General features: G+C 44.0%; 1 protein-coding gene across 6 annotated transcripts in view; it reads right to left on the bottom strand.

The window, feature by feature from the left end:
* Positions 1-9,564: 9,564 nt before the first annotated feature.
* The window catches only part of RNF152 (ring finger protein 152), a 79,689-nt gene continuing 69,538 nt past the window's right edge, over positions 9,565-19,715 (bottom strand). For all 6 annotated transcript variants that reach the window (XM_040547941.1, XM_040547942.1, XM_040547944.1 and 3 more), the window contains one exon: positions 9,565-13,689. In XM_040547941.1, the coding sequence (XP_040403875.1) occupies positions 12,941-13,689 (749 nt within the window). In that variant the 3' untranslated portion in view covers positions 9,565-12,940. The remainder of the gene's footprint in view (positions 13,690-19,715) is intronic.

The following is a 19,715-nucleotide window of genomic DNA, read 5'->3' on the forward strand; positions in this document are numbered from 1 at the left end:
GGCACCTACAGCACGGCACACCCCAGCCACAGGGAGGTGAAGCCAAGGAGGCATTGCACTGAAAGGCACATCATCAGAGCAAACCTGTACCACATCGTGCTCTCCCTCAAAGCATGGCCTATGTGCCCCACTCAATGCCTGTGACACAAATAGCTGAGCGGGTTCCCACTGACCAGGTGCTTGTCCCCGTTATATGGTGCCACACAGGACTGAGATTTCCTCACGAGCGAGACCAGGATCTACTGAATAGCCGTATTTTATGCCACATTATCAGTCTCCCTCAGTCCTTTTCTCCCTTAACCACTTGAATTTTTCACTGGTGATACTGCCTCTTTGCAGAGGCTAAGAGCTCTCCTGCCTCTCAATAAAATTTCTTCTCTCCTGCATGGATCACATCTCCCTTACTCTCTCAGTACTCCATCTAAGTGGCATAACTAAGGTAAATTCAGGGCAGCTGTCATCTGCCTGTATCTAGTTTTGATGCAGGCTGCTCTTATTTCAGGCTTGAAGAAGAAGAGCTTGCGGGCACAAAAAAATTTTATTTTTTTTTTCCTTCAGCTTATTGCTTCATCTAATAAAACATGCTACCTCACCTGACAAACCTAATTTATACTCGTAGTTCATCCCAGCTAAAACAATCATATTTACTAAGCTATCATAAATGACAGAGCACTCCATGGTTTTGCTTTGCTTTCAATATTAAAAAAACAAGCAAACACACCATCTTCAGGCATTTCCCTTCTTTGATGATGACCCTGTACAGTTCTGCCAACTGGTATCTGTCACATCTCAGTGAAAGTGTGTGACCCATCCCTAATTGTGCAAAGTCACTAAATGGAAAGTGATGTCATAAAAGCTGTGGCGCAGCGCTGCTAATGAAGGGATTCAGCCTCTTGTGGCTGCAAAGCTCTACTTGCCCTGGGCTATATGCAGGCAGCCAGTACCACCAAAATTCACAACTGAAGAATAAATGTATATATATATATATATATATGTATATGTATATATATATATATAAAATGCTAGGAGAGACTGCATGTCAGAAAAAAAAAAAAAAAAGGAATTACTTGAAGAGAAGCATAAATAAAATCTGATTTCCCATGGACTGGTGTCTCACTATTCACTGCAAGCTCCAATTTTCCAATTTATTTTTTTTCTTCTGGATGAGTCATTTATTGGGGACTGTCTCCCATTTCTAATTTCTAATAAGATTCAAGTCCACACTGTACCTTTTTCATTGGTTTGGCACATACACAATCTCTCTCTCTCTTCCCTTTACTCTTCTATCTACACATCATCAAAACAGAAATTTAATTATCTTTTAGATGGCTATCACGATGTTAAATTTCATTTGAAAGGTCAGTGGAAAGGGACACACAGACACAGAGCATATCTCACTGCCGTAGGAAACCAAGCTTAAAAATGGAAGATTTACAAGGAAAATGAGCTGCACTTTGGCTCACAGCAACACATTCATTGGAAACATCAGAGATTTCTGAATATAAAAAATTAGCTGTACCTATTGGTCCTCACCTTGGGTGTTATAAATCCTCAGAGCTCCTCAGAAGTCATTGGGTTTACATTCATTATTACCTGTAGCCCATTAAGTTGGTGTTTATAATTCATGTGTCCATTAAGGAGGTAAGGGAGTATCTCTAGACATACATCTGTGAACACAGGCATGCACGTGCGCAAGCACCCGTACACTCAGGTATCACAGAGCACTCACAGGGAGATGTCACAACAGCCCCTGTCCCAAAGGATGGAGATTTGCACCCAAGTCAAGGGCAAACTTGTAGAGGCAAAGCTCCCCTGGGAAAGAAGGGGAGAATGGCCATTCACAAGATACTGTATTCCCTCTCTTTCACAGGCTCATAAAAGCACCTTTCTGATGGACCACTTGAAAGTCACCTCCACACATCTGAAACTTGGCTGAGGATCTCGTTCTTCCTTTATAACTGCGCTACTCTATTAAAGCTCTCAGTGGAACCGATGAGTGAATGTCCCAGCCAATTTTACTTTTTGTATTAAAAAAGAAAATCACACAGTAGTCTATTGAAAATCATTTTAAAGAATTTTAATCATAGCAAATGTGTCTGAACAGTTCTCATAAAATCAGCGCATCCACATATACAAAGCACAAGACTCCAGAGATTGGTCTACAAAAATACTATGTATTAAAAGAGGGGGAGAAGGGTCTGTGGAAGAGGGTGGTTACAGCGACATTTAAGATATCTTCTAGGACAGACAAAGCGAGCAAGGACTGCTTCCACAGACACTCAGATTTATTGACAGCACTTTAACTTCACCTTTATAAAGCCAATATTTGGCAAGGTTTTGACACGGCAGCCCGGCAGCTCATATATCTGTAGGGGCTGGGTAGCCCTTTGCAAGAAAAGGGGGAATTCTTCTAATGCTATGTTATGTGTGTTCTTGCCTCTGCAACGCATCAAGGACTTCAGTTCACAGCCACCAAACAGTGCCAGCCCGCTCACTTAGCTGGAATATAATTAACAAGGGGTGGGGAGGGAGCCTTCAGAGGGCAAAGGAACATGTAAAACAGAGCGTAAAACAAGGAGCAGAGATGGTGGCAGGGCTGTAGGAGAGCCGTGCAAGACCTGCGTGCCTGAGGCTAGAGTCAACCTTCCCGGCTTCTGGTGCAACTATTAAGGGGCGGTAGGGAAGAGGACATCGGCACCACCGATGGGAGCACGTCTGCCGTCTGTTCTGAAAACAAGAGCCAGACCTTCGTTCAGCTCTTGCTTTAACTAATGGACCAAGTGCACGAGTACATGCACACGTCTTACCGTCGGCACTGAGCTGGAGCTCTCGCTTCCAAGCTGCACTGAGGACGCTTCAGCTGACGTAACAACCGTGCAGCACTTCTTTGCTGTTTTGTTTTAACACCTGGCAGAGCCTTCACCCAAAGAAAAAAAAAAAATAAAAGATCCCCCCCCTCCTTCCTACCTCCCTTAGTAATGCAGAAACCCTTGCTAATAGGGCTAGCACAGAGACAGGCCCTGTGGGACCGGGTTTTTAGGCTGCTGTAGATCACAGCTCACTCGCAATGCCTTTGGAGTGATTTGGGCTGCTGCAGCTGAAGTCACCTGAATGGATATCAATCACAAGGAGCCTGAAATACCCTCTGGGAAGCTGACAGGCAGCTCCCCTGGGGAACACGTGCCTTCGTGCAGTCAGCCCTCCACTCCCCATACCAGCCCACCGGTGCCAGACCATCGGGCCCAGCGCCTGGCCGCAGGGGCTGCCGCTGCTCCCTCCGCCTTTTCCAGCAGCCGTGGAACTCATCTGCTTACTCCCAGGACTTACAGATATTTTTATTCTCAAAGGTCTTCTGCTTAGCAAGCTTCAGGCTCCAAAACGAGAAGGCTACTGGGATTCACTGGGAGCATAGCCGAAATTCAGGGGCGCCTCTGCTTTCTCCCAACAGTGTTTAAATAGATCCAGAACAGATGGTATAAACGTGGCCTGAATTAAGAACAGCTTTACTTTTCTTTTTGTTTTTCCTAGTGCCTGTTTTTGCTTTTTGTTTTTCCAAAACAATTATAAGCAAAGTGAGACTGGGGAGGGGAAGTGGAAGGACGAGAAACACTTTTTAGAGCCCACCACAAGAGCACCTGACCAGTGTGCTAAACCTCAGCGCAGCAGCAGATGCAGCACCCTGCAACAAGCAGCCCACCTTGAGACTACCTTCCGTACCTGAAGCTGAATAAAAGAAGGACAGGTTTTCCATTTCACGGGATGCGGAGTGGCCAGGAGACCTCGGTGTTTATTACAACTCAGAAAGTTGAAGGAATCTTACAGAAAGGGTCTCACATTCCCCTCAAACCTAATAATCACATCCAGAGCAAAGCAACCATGAGACCCCAGAGTCTAACCAGAGATGATGTGCTCAACTGTTTCAGCAAGGAGAACATTCCCTGCGTGACCTTACAGAGCTGTTGTTCCAACAGAGGTCTGTGGAAGGTCACGGTCATGTTCCAGCCGGTTCAATACCTGCCCCGGGGCACCCTCTCCCCTTGGGCCATGCAAGCAAATGCGGCCGGGGCTACAGACTGCGCAGAAGCAATTTTAACCAAATTCCCGTCGTCTTTATCAAAAGTCAGGTCGCTGACCCCGTCGAGGATTTAACAGTTTCTTAAGGAGAGGGATGATTTGCCCTCAAAATTGGTAAATATCTCCTCGTGAAAGGCTGCTTTTTGTAGATGTATAAAGCGAGGACTGCCACTGAGTGTAGGACATGTGACGATGATCCTCGCAGGCTGAGTCCACTAACTGCTCTAAATGAGGCGTGAGACCCGAGTTTGATCTTGGAGAACTGACAATCAGAGCTAATTCCACATGTAGTGCTCTCTGTGCTCAAACCCCAGAAAGTCCAGGCTTTGCACATTTCAGCAAGCATTTTAAATTTAATAGGCAGCACGTGACATTTCATTAAGATTTTGGTGCTATTGCAGTTTTCAGCTGTTAGGAGGTTTATGAGGTATTACAAAACAGAAGCACATACATACAATTTGAAACTCAGCAGACCTAATCCAAGCCATGAATATGGATTTTCTTCTTCCTTCTCTCCCTCCCCCACCAGAGTGGAATCAGAAAATTAATGTCACTAATGCACTAGAACTGCAACAAAAGGGAGCTACTAAGGATTTATCTTATTTTTAAAATCAGGTTGCATGAATAATTTCTATTCTCCAATCTGTTTTGCCTCTTACTTTGCTATTGCTTTTTTTTTCTTAAAAAAAAAAAAAAAAAAAAAAAAGTAGGGCTATAGTATTTTGAAAGGTATAACAATAAAAAATATTTAGAGAAGGCTGGTGATAATGACAGCAGATGAAAGGGCTATTACAAATAAGACTGTGTAAAGCCCTGGAAATGTTCCTATTTGTGTGGAAACTTGTTATCATTTTCATCACTGAAAATACCATAGAAATTCGCAGTCTCTCAGATAGACCGAGATGGGTTTCTCCTTGCAAATCTGCCGGGAAACAGGCTGGAGAAACAATAGGCAGGAGAAAAGGAAACGGGAGATGGCAGTCTCACAAGGAAGCAGTACAAAGTGCTTTTTAGGCTCCTTGTTATGAAGGACAAAAGAAAGAACCCAAACCCAAAGATGTCAGGTATCAGCAATAACAAACACAGGCGCTATCTAGGGTATTAAAAAATATCCTCATTTATCCACTACTCCTCAACAACATTTCTCTCGATCCCTGGGGTTTGTCAGAGTTGCTGCATGCTTGTTCTGCCTGGATGGCTGCCGAAAGACATTCAGTGTTGCAAAGCTTTGTTTATCACAAAAACTACACTCCTTGCTGGTAACATTTTACAACTGTTATCATGCTGTCCAATCCAGCTACAACTGTCCAAATCTTGTCTTCTCTAAACCAGATGAGGTCAGAAAGGAAAAGAACGAGCACTATATGTAGCCATTGCGGTTAGCCAGTTTAGCAAATATAATCATTAAGCGGGGATTCAGTTGTATCAACCTGTAGGTTTATAGCAAATCCCTCAGCATTTCAACACAGAAGGAGAAAAGCGATTAGAATTCAATTTATTTCTCCCGAGTTTTTTAAATCATCATCACTCTGGGTTTTGGCGTGGGTTTGGACTGTCTGATTTTTCTTTTTTTTTTTCCCCCAACATGAGTTAAGAATTCTCAGCTATGTGCGATCAGCAATTAAAAAAAGCAGTTATAGAAATACAGGTTTCTACACTCAAATGCTTGAAAACAACTGCCTTGGGGGATTAAAGAGCCTCTACTAGTCAGTATGCTTTCAAATATCAAAATAAAATCTTCCCCCAAAGCACAGCTTATTACTTCACATGTTCTTTAAGAATCATGCAGATTAGCCAACTATCAAGAAACAAGCACCTAGGTGTAAAGTCCACCTCTCTTCAAGAAAACGTTTGAGTAAATCCATCCTCCTTAGATTTAATGCTTTAGTGCTTTCTCAGTTAACATATTTTCCTGAATCACGTCCCAAATATTTCAATACATTTCTTAAACAAATCTTTGCGAAACATCTGTGACCGTTATTCCGATTAATTTAAGCACAAAATTATTCATTTGCAGTTCAATCAGCAAATTGGCCATGCCTAGAAACTGAGCTTCCTTTTATTCAGCCACATGCATCTACCACATGACAGGCTGCATTGAAAGCACTGTTAAGATACATCTCTGTTCCTAAATTCTACAAAGCAAGGTCACATAGTCTACAGCATCAAGCCATCTTGCAGGGGAAGGGAGTTTTTTTTCAGATGCTGACGCACATTCAGATGTCTCTTAAGCAAACAAACCCCAGATCTAGGCAGTGCATGCAGGGACCTATGGGGCAATGCTTCCAAAATTGATCGGCACAGTAACAGCACACACACATCCTTTTGTAGTTCTCAAGACAGGCAAATAAATAACCTTAAGCATGGAGCTACTCACGTTTCTCAGTTCTTCTATTTACTACATCTTGAAAACTAAAGCAGAAAGCCACAGACCTCTAATCTGATCTTCCTGTTTTATATCTTGTAAATTGGATATTAGCAGTACAAAATAGCCACTTCTTTTGTTTTCAGCTTCTCAGATCTAACAGATTCAATAAATCCTATCCTTAGTTGTTTGGCATTACCAACTTTTGTTCGTGAACTTCATTATTTCTCCTGGGAGAAGGCCATAAAAAAGTGCTTATTTTAAACAACGGGACATATCTGCATACACTGAGGACTCAGTACTTTGCCTTTTTTATCCCAGCTTCTTTCTGTTGAACTCCTGTTTAGCCTCTATCTGGGTCCTGAGCTTCAGTGATGCTTCAGCACCCTACAATACTTCTGTCCATCCATCAAGCTTTTCAGTTAGGTGGAGAACTACACTATTGAAGTATGCAGCTTTCAATCTCAAAGATATTGAAGAAAAAAGCAAAATCTGGAGCTTCACAGCCAAGGTATTCTTGAGATACTATTTGACAGAAATGACACATGCAGTCCACTACAAACTGCACCCAATAGATGGTTTTGCACATACTGCTCTGAAATTCTAGGCTACTGCCCAATTGCTTGTTCATTTCCAGGTGTCCTTCTTCTTCTGCACCTTTTCTACACTCTCTAAAGCCTGTTCAGGCCAAGTCCATATGTCACATTCAAGCTTTCAGGAGTGTTTTATACAGCTGTTTCTAAAGACCTTCACTTGAGCTTACACAGGCCCCCAATATGCTAAAAACCCCAACATCTATGTCTCTTGGTTCTCTTTTGGGTGGACAACCCAGCCTGGAGGCACAGAGCAATGATGTGGGTCCTCACCTGAGCCCCAGACCAGATGTCCCCTCTGGAGCAGTTAGTCCCACGCAACAGCACTAGGTGTGTTTGCAGAAGGCAGCTCAGAGGGAGCGGCAACTCATCACATGTGAAAACCAGGTAGCAATGCCTACACTTCATGCTACTGTGCCATCTCAGCACCATAAAGTACATGACCTTCCTGAGATACAACAGCCCGAGGCCCTTTTACTAATCCTCTTGGCCTCTCTACTACATGAGAGCACGTTGCACACTTACTGTCCTCCCCTGAAAATGGTAACAATTCTCTTTGCTAATACATATAGGGGCTCAATGCACGCCCACAAGTCCCCATCTCATCACCATGCTTAGGTGTTATGATATAACTGAGGACACAGACTTGTGTAGATCTGAAGGGGACTGTGGGAGGGAACAAGGAAATATTTTCTGTCTGTCTGTGGATCTTACCTAATCTCTCAGAATTGCCTCAAATGTGCAAGACACAAAACAAAAATGTAGGAATTATTTAGAACTAAAATAAAAAGTTTACTGAAGCATAAGCAAATGCTTGAAAAAATGCATTTATTAAGCATTAAATTTTGCTGAACTTAGAAGGTATTTTTTTTCATTAGAGATGCTCGAGGCAACTTGAGAAACGTCTGTAAAATCGTTCTACTTGAAGATGAAGCAAGCAGCTTTGTTTGTTGACACGAGCATGCAAGAGGCAAACTGACAAAGAGAAAGAACAGAACAGCCCCAGCTGTCAGGCCCACGGACAGTGTACAGCACCAGAAAGGTCACTAACATGCTGTAAACCCACTGCAGCATTTCCAGACAGTCTTGCCCTGCTGAAGCTCTTGCATGAAAAATTTTGCCTTCAGGGCCAGCAGATCCTTCAACAGCCTCCTGGACGATGCTGGGACTCATTTGCTCCCATGCAGCTCCTTCTTCCCTCCCTCCCTCGCCCTCATCCACCCATAGAAAAAGTCTGGGAAAAGACATATTTCAAGCCTCGCTTTATGTGCAATTAGGATAAGGAAATGTTTCGATGCCAAAATTTACTTGAGATGTGTTCACTGCACCTGTGAACGTCTCCTGCAGTACTCACAGAAGCATCTCCCGTGCTAGCAGCCCTCGTTCCCGGGGGCATGTTTGACTGTGCGTGGCGGCCACGGCCACTTCCCATGCCCAGGAGGAGGCAACGTCCTCCACTTGGCATTCCTGTGAGAAGAGGCCGGCATCAGAGAGGCTTGAACCAGTTTAAGCAGTAGATCGGTGCCAGGAGCTTTCGATGCCTGGACACTGGCAGTAGAGCTCAAATCATGTATGAATTGTTTCGTTTTAGCCCTGTTTTGAATGCAACAAAGCCAGTACAAAGTCAGCCATCTCCGTTCCAGAAAAGCATTTGCCATACTACAAAGGTTGGCTGCCCAGGGCTCCAGCAGCACTAACAGGACTGGGAAGGGGGAGCCAGCCTGCCAATCTGTACAACACATGCTTAAAATAAAAGCCAATAATCTCTCACTTCTATAAGCAAACAGTTTACTTAAAACTTGTAAATCATCCGATTAAAACACACACACACACAATCTGCTGTGTGGCTCAGTAGTCTTCAGCTATAATTTCGTACTCCAAGGTAATGAAATGTGAAAATCCTTTCACCACTTGCCACATCCCACACACTTAACACTTTGCCTTAAAACACTAAGAATCAAATTTCCGCCAACCCCTCATAAAATACGGAGCAATTCTGCCAAAGTCCCATCCATGCTCTTCATTTGATGGCAAAGTAACAGAGGTACCATAATGCACTTGATATCATTCTTTTCCTGCTAATGTTTTATTCAGGCTGAGCTTCATTAATAAAGATGAAAGTTTGGACTCATGGTTGCTCCATGTTTACAAAACATCCAGGCTCCTTTACATCTTGCTTAAGCGTGAAGAATCACTGACCACAATTTCCTAAAACCAAAAAATCCCGCATAACAAAATTGCATATCTGAATTTTTAAAATTCACTGAACCAAATTTCACAGAGTGAACCCTAAAGTCTGTTTGCCAGGAAAGCACAAGCCCAAAATGGAAGTTGGGACCTCCCAGGATAATAAAGAAGCTGGACCCCAGTACACACATCCTTCGCATTAAACAAGCAAATAAATACACATCATTCACATGGAGTAATTTGTTCTAAAAATGCAGGTGCATTTGTACTTCCCACAACCGCTTTTTAAGCCTTGGCTGCTCAAACAGCACTGGAGTCACATAAGTCTTTTTATTTATTTATTTATTTTTGTTGGAACTGAGCAGTGACTGACTTCTTACTGGACACCAGGGAACAAAAAGTAGCCCAGAACCTGGGCTTTAGACAGGTCCAAATGTCTCCACGGAGAAAACCTACAAAGAAATGTGTGTTTAAAAAAAAATAAAAAATAGATGTGTATATAGCAGTATCACTTTTCAATGACAGGTACTGGACCATGGAATGGGATAGACTGCACTGCATTTTTGAAGTAGTATGACTATCAACATACTTGAGAAACATTTTAACACTGTACATTACAACAAACTACTCAGTTCACTTGTATACAAGTCAGCAAATGTGCCAGGTGATCCAACATGATATGGCAGTTGCAAATTTATAATGATAGTCACAGTCTAAAGCCAGAACAAAAAACATCTCCAGAATTTCTTTTGAAAAAGGAATTAATGTACACACCGCACACGCACGCAGACAAAAATCTTGAGGTTTTACTTATTGCTTTTACACAGGGCTGTGAGCAGGCAAATGTCTGGATCAGAAATTAGGTCAAACATGCATTTCAGCAGGCACAAAAAGTACAGGAAATTCGTATTAACAAAACAACGTACTGCATCACGTAATACAGGATGGTATTCTGCTAATATAATACTTACTCCATTAATACTGGATAAACCCCACGTCTGCCTGTTGCATAATGTGTTATGCAGCATGGTATTTTAACCTAATTTCTGATTGTTCCTTCATACCGCGCTCCCCACGTAGGGATGAAGAGAGGCAGTTTTCAAGACAACCATTCTCTGCAACGCCAGAGAAACCTTGGCCTCAAGAGCTCCAGTTGGGCAGGTACGGCCAGCACGAGGCCAGCCTTAACACTGTCACCTCCCAGACCTGCTCTTTGACTGCCTCGTGTTTTTGTGCAGCCATCGACAACTCAGACAAATAAATGCAGAAGTTGGTGCAAAATGCTTCCGCGCTGTTCTCGGAGCATCTTCCAGCTATGCTATATACTCCTGGTATAAGCATCACTTGCTACAGGGAATAAGGCAGAAGAGGGTCAAGTCCTGTGTCTGGTCACTTCCTTAAGAGTCTATAAAGGCAAGATTTTTTGGTGAACTGGCTTTCCTTTACGTACCAAGCAGCATAGCGTGGATGTCAGTAGAAATCTGGCTACCTACTGGTGACAGGACTAACACGTTTACAAGACACATTTTGGAATTCCTGTTGTTCCCTACTGCAACCAAATAAGATGTGCAGCTGAGAGGTGTCAATGTATTACAACACTATAAGTCAGGTTCAAGGCATAGTGCACTTGGACCTACATGAAAAAGGCATTGAATGTGTTATCTGAGGATTATGGTTTTTTTCTGTGCTATGAATACATATGACAGTAGATAAAATTCAGCACAATCGTTCCTCTCCATACATGACCCTACATACACCATAACAATTAAGCACCATATGTTTATGCTATTCTGCAGTTAACAGAAATCGAGGAAGAAAAGGGTGGGTTGTGAACCAGGAGGGGAAGAAATCCAGCACTAAGTCAGAGGTATGCTGACAGAAGTTCTAGTTGAGAATGTTTATTGTGAACCAGATACTGGATTTTGTGACAACATCAGAAAGCCAACACCATCTACAAGGCCAACTTGGGCACTGTATAGACAAAATTATGTTCTCCAGTGTTACAATACAGCATTGAGCAATTTCTAATTAATTACTAGAAAGAGCACTAGGTGGAGGACAAGAGTTCACTCTACAGGGAGGTTATGCTTAGGCAATTGCTCACACTTTGTACTTGCAAAAAGAACCAGTGCAAATCAATAGCTTTTTCTGCCTTATTAAAGGTCTTTCCGCCACGTGCCCCTTGATCTGATCCTTAAATCTCAAACAAATTTCAGCTTTCAGACTTGCCAAATACCCAAATTCACAGAGTTCTACTTAACTTACAAACAGTATTACTAAAGCTAGTGGGACTGCTTTATCGAGCAAGGTGCTGCTGAAATGCAGGTTCAGGAATTTGGCTCTTTCTGAGCAGAGAACTGCAAATGACTGGGGTTTTAGGACATTCATAGGTGGAGGGGGATATTACCTGTGCTTTTTCTTTTTGTTTTGTTTCCTCCCAAGTCTGTCCTAATGAACACCAACATTTATATGAAATGTGGGGAAAGGTCCATCATGCTCACCCAAACATTTTGGCACTAGGACATCCACAGTGATTTAGGAGGTGCAGTGCAACCCAGAAGAGGGTTGGGTTATCCTGTATTCTTCTCCCAGCTCTGTCACTGGCTCTTATTAAATAATTGCACAAAAGGGTCCTCCGTCTGTTGGGATACTGAGGCTTCTCCTTAGAGCAACCCCTCTTCTACAGCACCCATGGGTGCACAAGCTGTATCTCCTAGGAGAGAGGGAGGCAAAATAGGTCTAAATTCTTCTAAAAAATTAAGAGAACCCAACCTCTGGAAAAAGAAAATGAAGGGCAATTTGCTATCATGCCCTTGCAGGAAGGAGTCCTAGGACTTCTCATGACCCATTTCTTCACTAATGGCTATGAAGGCCAGGTCTGCAGGAAGCCCTGTTGCCAGATCAGAGGTAAAACAGCGTGTCCAACATTCACCGTTCAAAGCCATCCTTCACGTGAAGCTGGTTAGGCAGAAATGTTTTGGCTGCATTGTCAGGTATTCCTCCTAGCTCACTTTGCTGTCCTGCTCGGAAGCTCTTTCACATAGAAGATTCTTGAAGCGCCACTTCTTTACAGCTGAAAACAATGGCGAAAAGCAAAGAGAAACAGAAAGGCAAAAAACACACACCGCAGAACCAAAAAACTGCTTGTAAAATGTTTCCTTTTAAAAACTATTATACAACTTCCTAACTTAGTTTAATTAATGTGCAGTTTAAAACATATAAAATGCCTTGCCAGCTAAATGATTTCTCAGTTTTACAAGTCTCCCCCTTCCCTCCCTCAATTAAAAAATAACACATGTGGGTTGGTATCAAACACCTTTCACTGAGTCACACACCAGTTCTCCTTTAATTCTACATGGAGCAGTTTTGATTTTGATCTACTGTGGTTAGAGAAGAGCTCTTACCACATACTTTACAGTATAACCCGCTATGTAGATGTCTTTAATCTCATAACACAATAAAAATCACCGTAAATTACAGTCCCTTTGATAAATGATTATGGTGACGCATGCAGTCCTTCTCAGCGCTGTTACCATCAGACAGGGGACATGGTTTTCTCCGCAGGCCGCCAAGGGCTGGGGCCAGGCCGGCGCACCGCCATCTCGGAGCAAAGCGTCCTGCAGCCATCGGCCAAAGTTGCAGTGAATTGTCTTGCTCGATCCCACCACCACCACCACCCTAACCCCTGGGTGGGCACCCCAGGGGCTTCCTCCACAACGCCTCAGCCGCACGAGATCACCGTGAAGCGCTTGGAAATGCATGACATGTTGTGGAGGACGATGCCCAGGAGAAAGACCAAGACGCAGGCCACCAGGATCACAGTGCAAACCCCTGACCAGGTGGAGCTCTTCACCACACCTCTGCGGTCGGGCTCCTCCGTGCCCACCTCAGCGGGGAGGCCGCCCTGCAGCGGCTGCTGCTCCGCCGGGATCGTCACCACCGCCAGGGACTTCTGCTGGCTGCCAGGCAGGAGGCGGCAGCCGATGTCTCCCGGCAGCAGGGCCCTCTCCTTGGAGAGAGGAAGGGGCAGCATGTAGCACCCGTTGCTGGGGAGTTTGATGAAGACAGGGGTGTGCTCGGAGGCATGGGGGATGGCGATGACGGCGATCACCTCAGGGTCATCAGGCAGCTGTGACACGGAGTAGCCCGGCGGCAGCTTGGTGATGCCGCGGCACCAGGGACACCGCAGGTCCTTCTGGCTGGTCCTCATCTGCTGCAGGCACACCGAGCAGCACGTGTGCTTGCAGTCCAGCAGCTTGGGCCGCCGGCGTGGGCTGTAGTAGTTGAAGCAAATCTGGCACTCCAGCAGCGAGTCCTGGGACAGTGTCTCCATGGTGGCCGGCACGACGCAGGGAGGCACCACCGGCCTGGCAGGGAGGTCAGGCCACGGCACCCCGCGGCTGCCTTCCACCACTTCGCAGAAAGGCTGGGAAGAGCGCAGGGAAACCTCTGGTCCTGATCTTTCAGCACCTGAGGCAAACAGAGAAATGTGAATCAGCGGGTTAATTACAGGAGCAAGAGGAAACAGAGCCAGAGGCTAAGGGTGAGTAAAAACTAGAACTGACTTTGTAAGATAGCAGGATAGATAACCAATTTGCAATCCCAAACAACCAAATGTGAGTTTGTCAGCTTTACCAAGCACCCTCATGTCTAACTTTCCAGTCAGCCATCTGCAGATCTCCCTTTCTGCGCAGTCATAAAATCACTACCAACGCTCCAGACTTCCACTCATATTTATACCCATGAAAGGTCCATGAAGCAGGTCCTTCGGCATCCGCCTCTTGTACTTTCAGAACTTTGCAGCCCTTTCTGCACCATAACAATTGCTCTCATTTAATCCTTTAAACCCCTGAGGATTTTTAGCTATTTGGCTCAACCAGTAGTTCTGTGAGCAAGGTGGAGGAAAAAAAGTGTTTAAAGGGATGCATTTCCACAAGCTCCCGAAGTTATGACTGTAAAATACACGCCTGAATGAGCAACCGCCTATTTACAATGAAACAGCCACATCTGTGCAAAACAGAAAGAAATGGCAAGTTTTTCAGTTAAATTAACTGTTTGCCCAGTTACACAAACAGCTTCTGAACATGGCCATCTGAAGCAAACCTTGTCACTGAGGAAGACATCGCTCAAGGTGAGAGGCTCTGCTTAAACCCAGGACTGCAGTGTGCCACGGAGAACCATCTGTTAATGCACGGCATTGAAGGTGAACTGTTCCTGACCTTGTTCTGCACTAGTCATTAAAAAGGGATTCCTTGCATTTCCCCACTTATTTCTTACCACTATGCAAAAAGAGGCAGCTGTATTTACTTCCACAGCAAGTTGTTTAGCCCTGTTTGATTTCAGTCACTCCAACGCATGATAAATATGAAGGGGCGACATTTTTACAACTTTTTGCTTTTTGCCTTCCTTGCTGTATTTGAAGAAGTATCAGTTCAAATTTGCATATAGATAACAAAAGAAAGGAAGCCCAAAATATTTGCATGGTGACCTTTGATCATCTCTTATTGCAATGTTATACCTAAAACAGAGTTAATACCAGAGGACCAGAGCTGTTGGAGGACTTTTTCCTTTCCATAGAGTTATTTCTTGCTCTTCCCTCTAGGTCATAGCAACTAGGTTGCAACATGCTAATCAATAGGTGACATCAGTCGAACAAAAATACCACAGTTCAAGAAGAAAAAGCAGGCATAAATGTGGGGTTTGCAATACAAGACAGGCCTCTGGACCACGCTGTCCTATATCGTACCAATATTTGAATTGGGAAAAACAAAATACATGTCATCCCTTCAGACGCTAACGACTTGTCACTGGCTGGCAGCACCGGCCCTGCTGCCGATTTTGTAACAGCAGCAGATTTTGGCTCACAAGATGCTTCAGCAAATACACAGCGACAATCCTGACTCAGGAGGGAGTGGGGGCTGAGGTTATGAAAGCGGGAGCTTGTGAACACGTGAAAAAAGGCATGTTCCGGCCATGGGAACGTCACTTCTGGGATGCTTTGTCCAAGACCAGTGCTGGGGGAGGCCCTGACCAGTGTAAAACCCGCACAGTGGCTGGGGCAAGGTGCTCAGGCAGCAGCAGCACATTGCACAAGGCGTTAAGAGAGACTCTGCGTGCAGCTGGGGCCTAGCACCGCCACAGAGGGGGCTTTGCATTCATAAGGCCACACCAAAAGAGAGCAGCAGAAAGTGAGGAAAGGTTTTATTTTCTTCATCCTCTCTTGCATTATCATCTCTACATTTTTATGGTACAGGCAGGCACAAGGAAGACTGGCAGAAAGAGTTGTCAAAAGACTGGCATGCAACTGAGACAGAAACATGAGAACACCATCCACAAAGCTAGGCCACTCCCTGCTGAAAAACATTAAGAGGCAAAGGCCAGATTAGAAATGAGTTACAGGAACTCAGGAAGGGATCACTCAAGTCATCATACCCGGCTTTCAGTGATCAACCACACATGATCCAGCAGTTTTATATTTTGCACAGAAGTGTCCATACAAAGTCTTCATAGTCATCCCTGTGACAAATGAGCTCAGACAATAAAAGATGCAATTCTGATCTCCTGGAGATATAGTCCTGGGTATCTGCAAATCTGTTAGAAAACAGGTATAATATTGCAGTATTACTATGAGAAGTAGCCCTACTGCCTGGAAATTCAGAAGGTAAAGCTTTAATTTAGAAACAGAGCGGACGTAGTTCTCCTGTAGGTGTATCTCTGTACAGATCTGCACTCCAGATCTCGGAGTCAAGGAACTGAGTGTCTAAGTTCTCTGACCTGATTTAGCTGTCACCTATAACCACCTCTTTCCAGTTAAAGTGCTAAAGTCAAACAAGTTTCCAATGATTTTAAAGTGACTGGGATCAAGCTCATTTTTCTGACCTCACAACCCCAGGAGCTACATATTCATATGCTATCAAGCCTTCATCCCCATCCCAGTGACATCCTCACAGCAGGAGACCAGTGCTAAGAAAGAGGTGAGATATTCAGAACTAAAGAATGAAATAGAAGTCACCTCCAAGCAAAGAAAATCAAGGAAAAAAGAAAAAAATCCATTCTAGCAAGAAGACCTTGGCTGGTTTGAATGCTAAGAAATGGTGTGAAGCATTCCTCCAACAGGTCAAACTTACAAAACATTAGTGCAATTTAAGAAAAAGGGAAAAAAAAGGTGGAAACAAATTAAGAGGTCATGATGGGACTTGGGACCTGCATGACATATACTGTTCAGCATGTACAGGTGTGTTTGTTGAAGTTGCAAAGATAGTGAAAGCCCCTTTTTGACCTGGTGTTGAATAAAGGAAACAGTCGCTTCCACTGTGTCTTAAAGTTATATGATTTTCCTTGAAAAAAAAAAAAACCACAAAACTATAAACATTATTTTGATTACAAGGTTGCATTGTACATATACCTATGCCAAATTATGACATTTCTTACTTTTCCTGTAAGTCTCAAATAATAACCAGATATATATTTTGGCAGATCAGTGTTAACATCCCATAAGCGGAGAGGCTCCAATGATTCCTTCAGAATATATTTAAGGACAAGTTAAAGAGTAGCCACATCCGTCTAACCCCTTGGCCTTTGCTGACACTAATGAGCTTCCCTTGTCCAAAGGTTTGCTATCTAGTTTGATGGGTGCAAGGCAACTTTGCTCCTAACCATACTGAAAGCCCCACAACACTCCTGCACTATGCCACAGCTTGGTTTGGGGAGATAGAAGGTCAAGTCACCATCTACAGTCATAATTAAACTGCACAGTGTCCATTTGTTTCATTTTGCTGCCTATGGTTAGGAAGGAAAAAGCCATGGGAACTCTGAGTACTTTTCTATCACTTCATTTTAATAACGAAGTGAAGAGTTAATGCTGCAGCAGACCTTCTGGTGGACAGAGGTCTGAAATGTCTCATCGACTTGTTGATCTCACTGAATTGTTGATCAACACCCCTCACACTAACTGAGGGCACTGAGCTATCCCAGGTGAACACCTCGCCCAAAGTTGACTCAAACTGCACTCTTCTTCATGCTTTGAGTGCAAAGACCAAGAGGCAGCCAGGCTGCAGATGAAGGCACTGCTGACTTCAGTGTCAGACAAAAACCTCATTTTGTCATTGTTTGCGCTTGTCACCCAGTGACGGACACGGGGGGTTATTGACAGGAAAAGAGAGAGAAAAAAAAAAAAAAAACAGAAAAGACTGTCAGGGATCTCTGTAGGTCTGGTAAGAGAGCATACGTGTGTGTGGATATGGACATGCGTGTCGGGGGGAGAGCTGGGGAACGTGACAGTGAAACCACACACACAGAGGTGACTGCAGCTGCGATTAATAACTCTGCCTAGCCTGAACCTGACAGCAACTGACAGCTTTTCAGGGCCGAGATCTAACCAGTAATACGAATAAAAACTAATAGGGTATGAAAATCCACGAGTTCCAAAATGCAAGTGTCACACCGGTGCGGCAGCAGAGGAAGTGAGAAGAGACAGAGCTGCAAAGAAGCATCAGGAAACCTCTCTGCCTCTCCGTTTCACACTTGCTGTGGCTCTGCCCCACATCCACAGGACTGCTGATGGTCGGCGAGATGAGATTCACACACGGGAGAGGAGACGGAGGGAGGAACCTGCAAAGCTGATGATCCGCTGGAGGAGATCAAGGTACAGCTGGATGGCTCAGAGCATGACACAAGGCCCTCCTCTGAAGAGTTCATAAAATCTGAGAAAATACCACGTAACTCAAGAACAACAAAGACAGTAAGCTCTGGAGAATAAAACTTCTTTCAGCTGCTCGGCAGTCATGCCATCTGTTCTGTCAATACCTTGTCAGAGGCTGTGGCAGGCACCAAGCTCTCTTTCTTCAGGTGAGCAGGAGGCCCGCCATGCCAAAGCACTGGCTTACTGCTCCCCAAGAAGGTGAACTGGGAAAGGGTATTTGTTGCAACTCATGGCTTCCCAACACAACGCAGGGAAGTGTTGCATGAGGTGAATAGAAGGCACTGCAGATAGTATAACAGCTAGATGCAGTGCAAGGAAGAAGAAAGAAAAGGGGTCAGATTAAAATCAGATTTGATGTAGAGAAAATTCTGCACAAACACTAACTATAAAGTGGTCAGAAAAGGCAGTTACTTTTGGAACCCTGTGCACAGACAGACATTAAACGTCCACGATGAGAGCTGAACAAGTCCAAGAACAAACCAAAGACAAATCATTGCCTATTAAGATGGTATTTCTTCTCTGTAAGGACAGCCCCAGTGACGAAGCAATGGAAGCCACAGCCTTGAAGGGGTACTGCCTCCACTGGAGAATGAAGAACTATCTCCACACATACATCCTAACTTATTAGGGCCCAGAATTATATCAACGTGAAAGCCACAAAAATATATTTTAACGATGCCTGTGGAATTTAATACAATTCACAGAAGATTAAATATCATATCCCATTTTTATAGACTGGCTCCAGGGCATTCACTGGAAGCCTCAAAATCTCTGCACAGACTTATGCACGTATTTAGGCATGCTGTACTTACTGCATGGCAAGGTTAATAACAGACTTTTAGCAAGGCAGTGCACTGATGATACTTCACCTTTCTCAAGGAAGGTTCATTACGCAAACTCCCCAAACACATTAAGCACTCGGTAATACCGTCAGAGAATATGTATGACTTACTACGAAGAAAGATCCATTCATTATGGGTGCCCTTAGGCTGGAAAGGAGATGGGGGGAGTGGCGTGGAGTGGGCACTCATCTCTATAGGGGAACTAATTGCAAGAATCATCTGCCCATAAATATGGAAGGAAATGGCTACTGCAGTCACTTCAAACTGATAGTGGATAGGAAGGAACATATCTAATATTTGGGAGCATTTCTGCTACAAAATTCACCATCCATTAATGTTTTCAACAGATTTGTTTGTACTAAATGTACTGGGGCTGTTGCAAACATGCAGGACGTACTACCTGATTTCCCCTGAATATCCTTCACTAAATGATCGTATTTATTTTTAGGCTATTCTTTAGCACTAATTACCATAGTAACTGAAAATAGTACAAAGATTAATTAATTTATTCAGCACAACACCCTTGTTAAGAGAGAAGTGTTATCATTATTATATCCTTTCATCATCTAAGAAAAGAAGTGCTGAGAGATGAAGCAGTTGGTTCAAGGTCATGCAAGCACCACCCAGGTTGCCTCAAAGCTCCTGGAAAACTTCATGGCAGCTCCACTTCTCACCTCTTGAGCCACTGGACACGGGTGAAAGATTCTTTTTTTTTCCCAAACAGAGAATCAATAAGGCTCAGAAAACCACCCATTTCTCACAGTCTCTCCAAGGTGGCAGTACCTCTGTGGTCTGCCCAAGGTTTTCAGTGGCTTTCACTGAACATACCAGCTTTTCCATGGACCATGAAACCACGAAAGCCTGTGATTCAGAAGTTTTAAAGCATCTCCACAGGCACAGCTCATCCATCATGAAAACTGCAACTGAGAGACTGTCTGCATTTTGAGGAACAT

Source organism: Cygnus olor, chromosome 2, assembly GCF_009769625.2.
Source record: "Cygnus olor isolate bCygOlo1 chromosome 2, bCygOlo1.pri.v2, whole genome shotgun sequence".
Lineage (NCBI taxonomy): Eukaryota > Metazoa > Chordata > Aves > Anseriformes > Anatidae > Cygnus > Cygnus olor.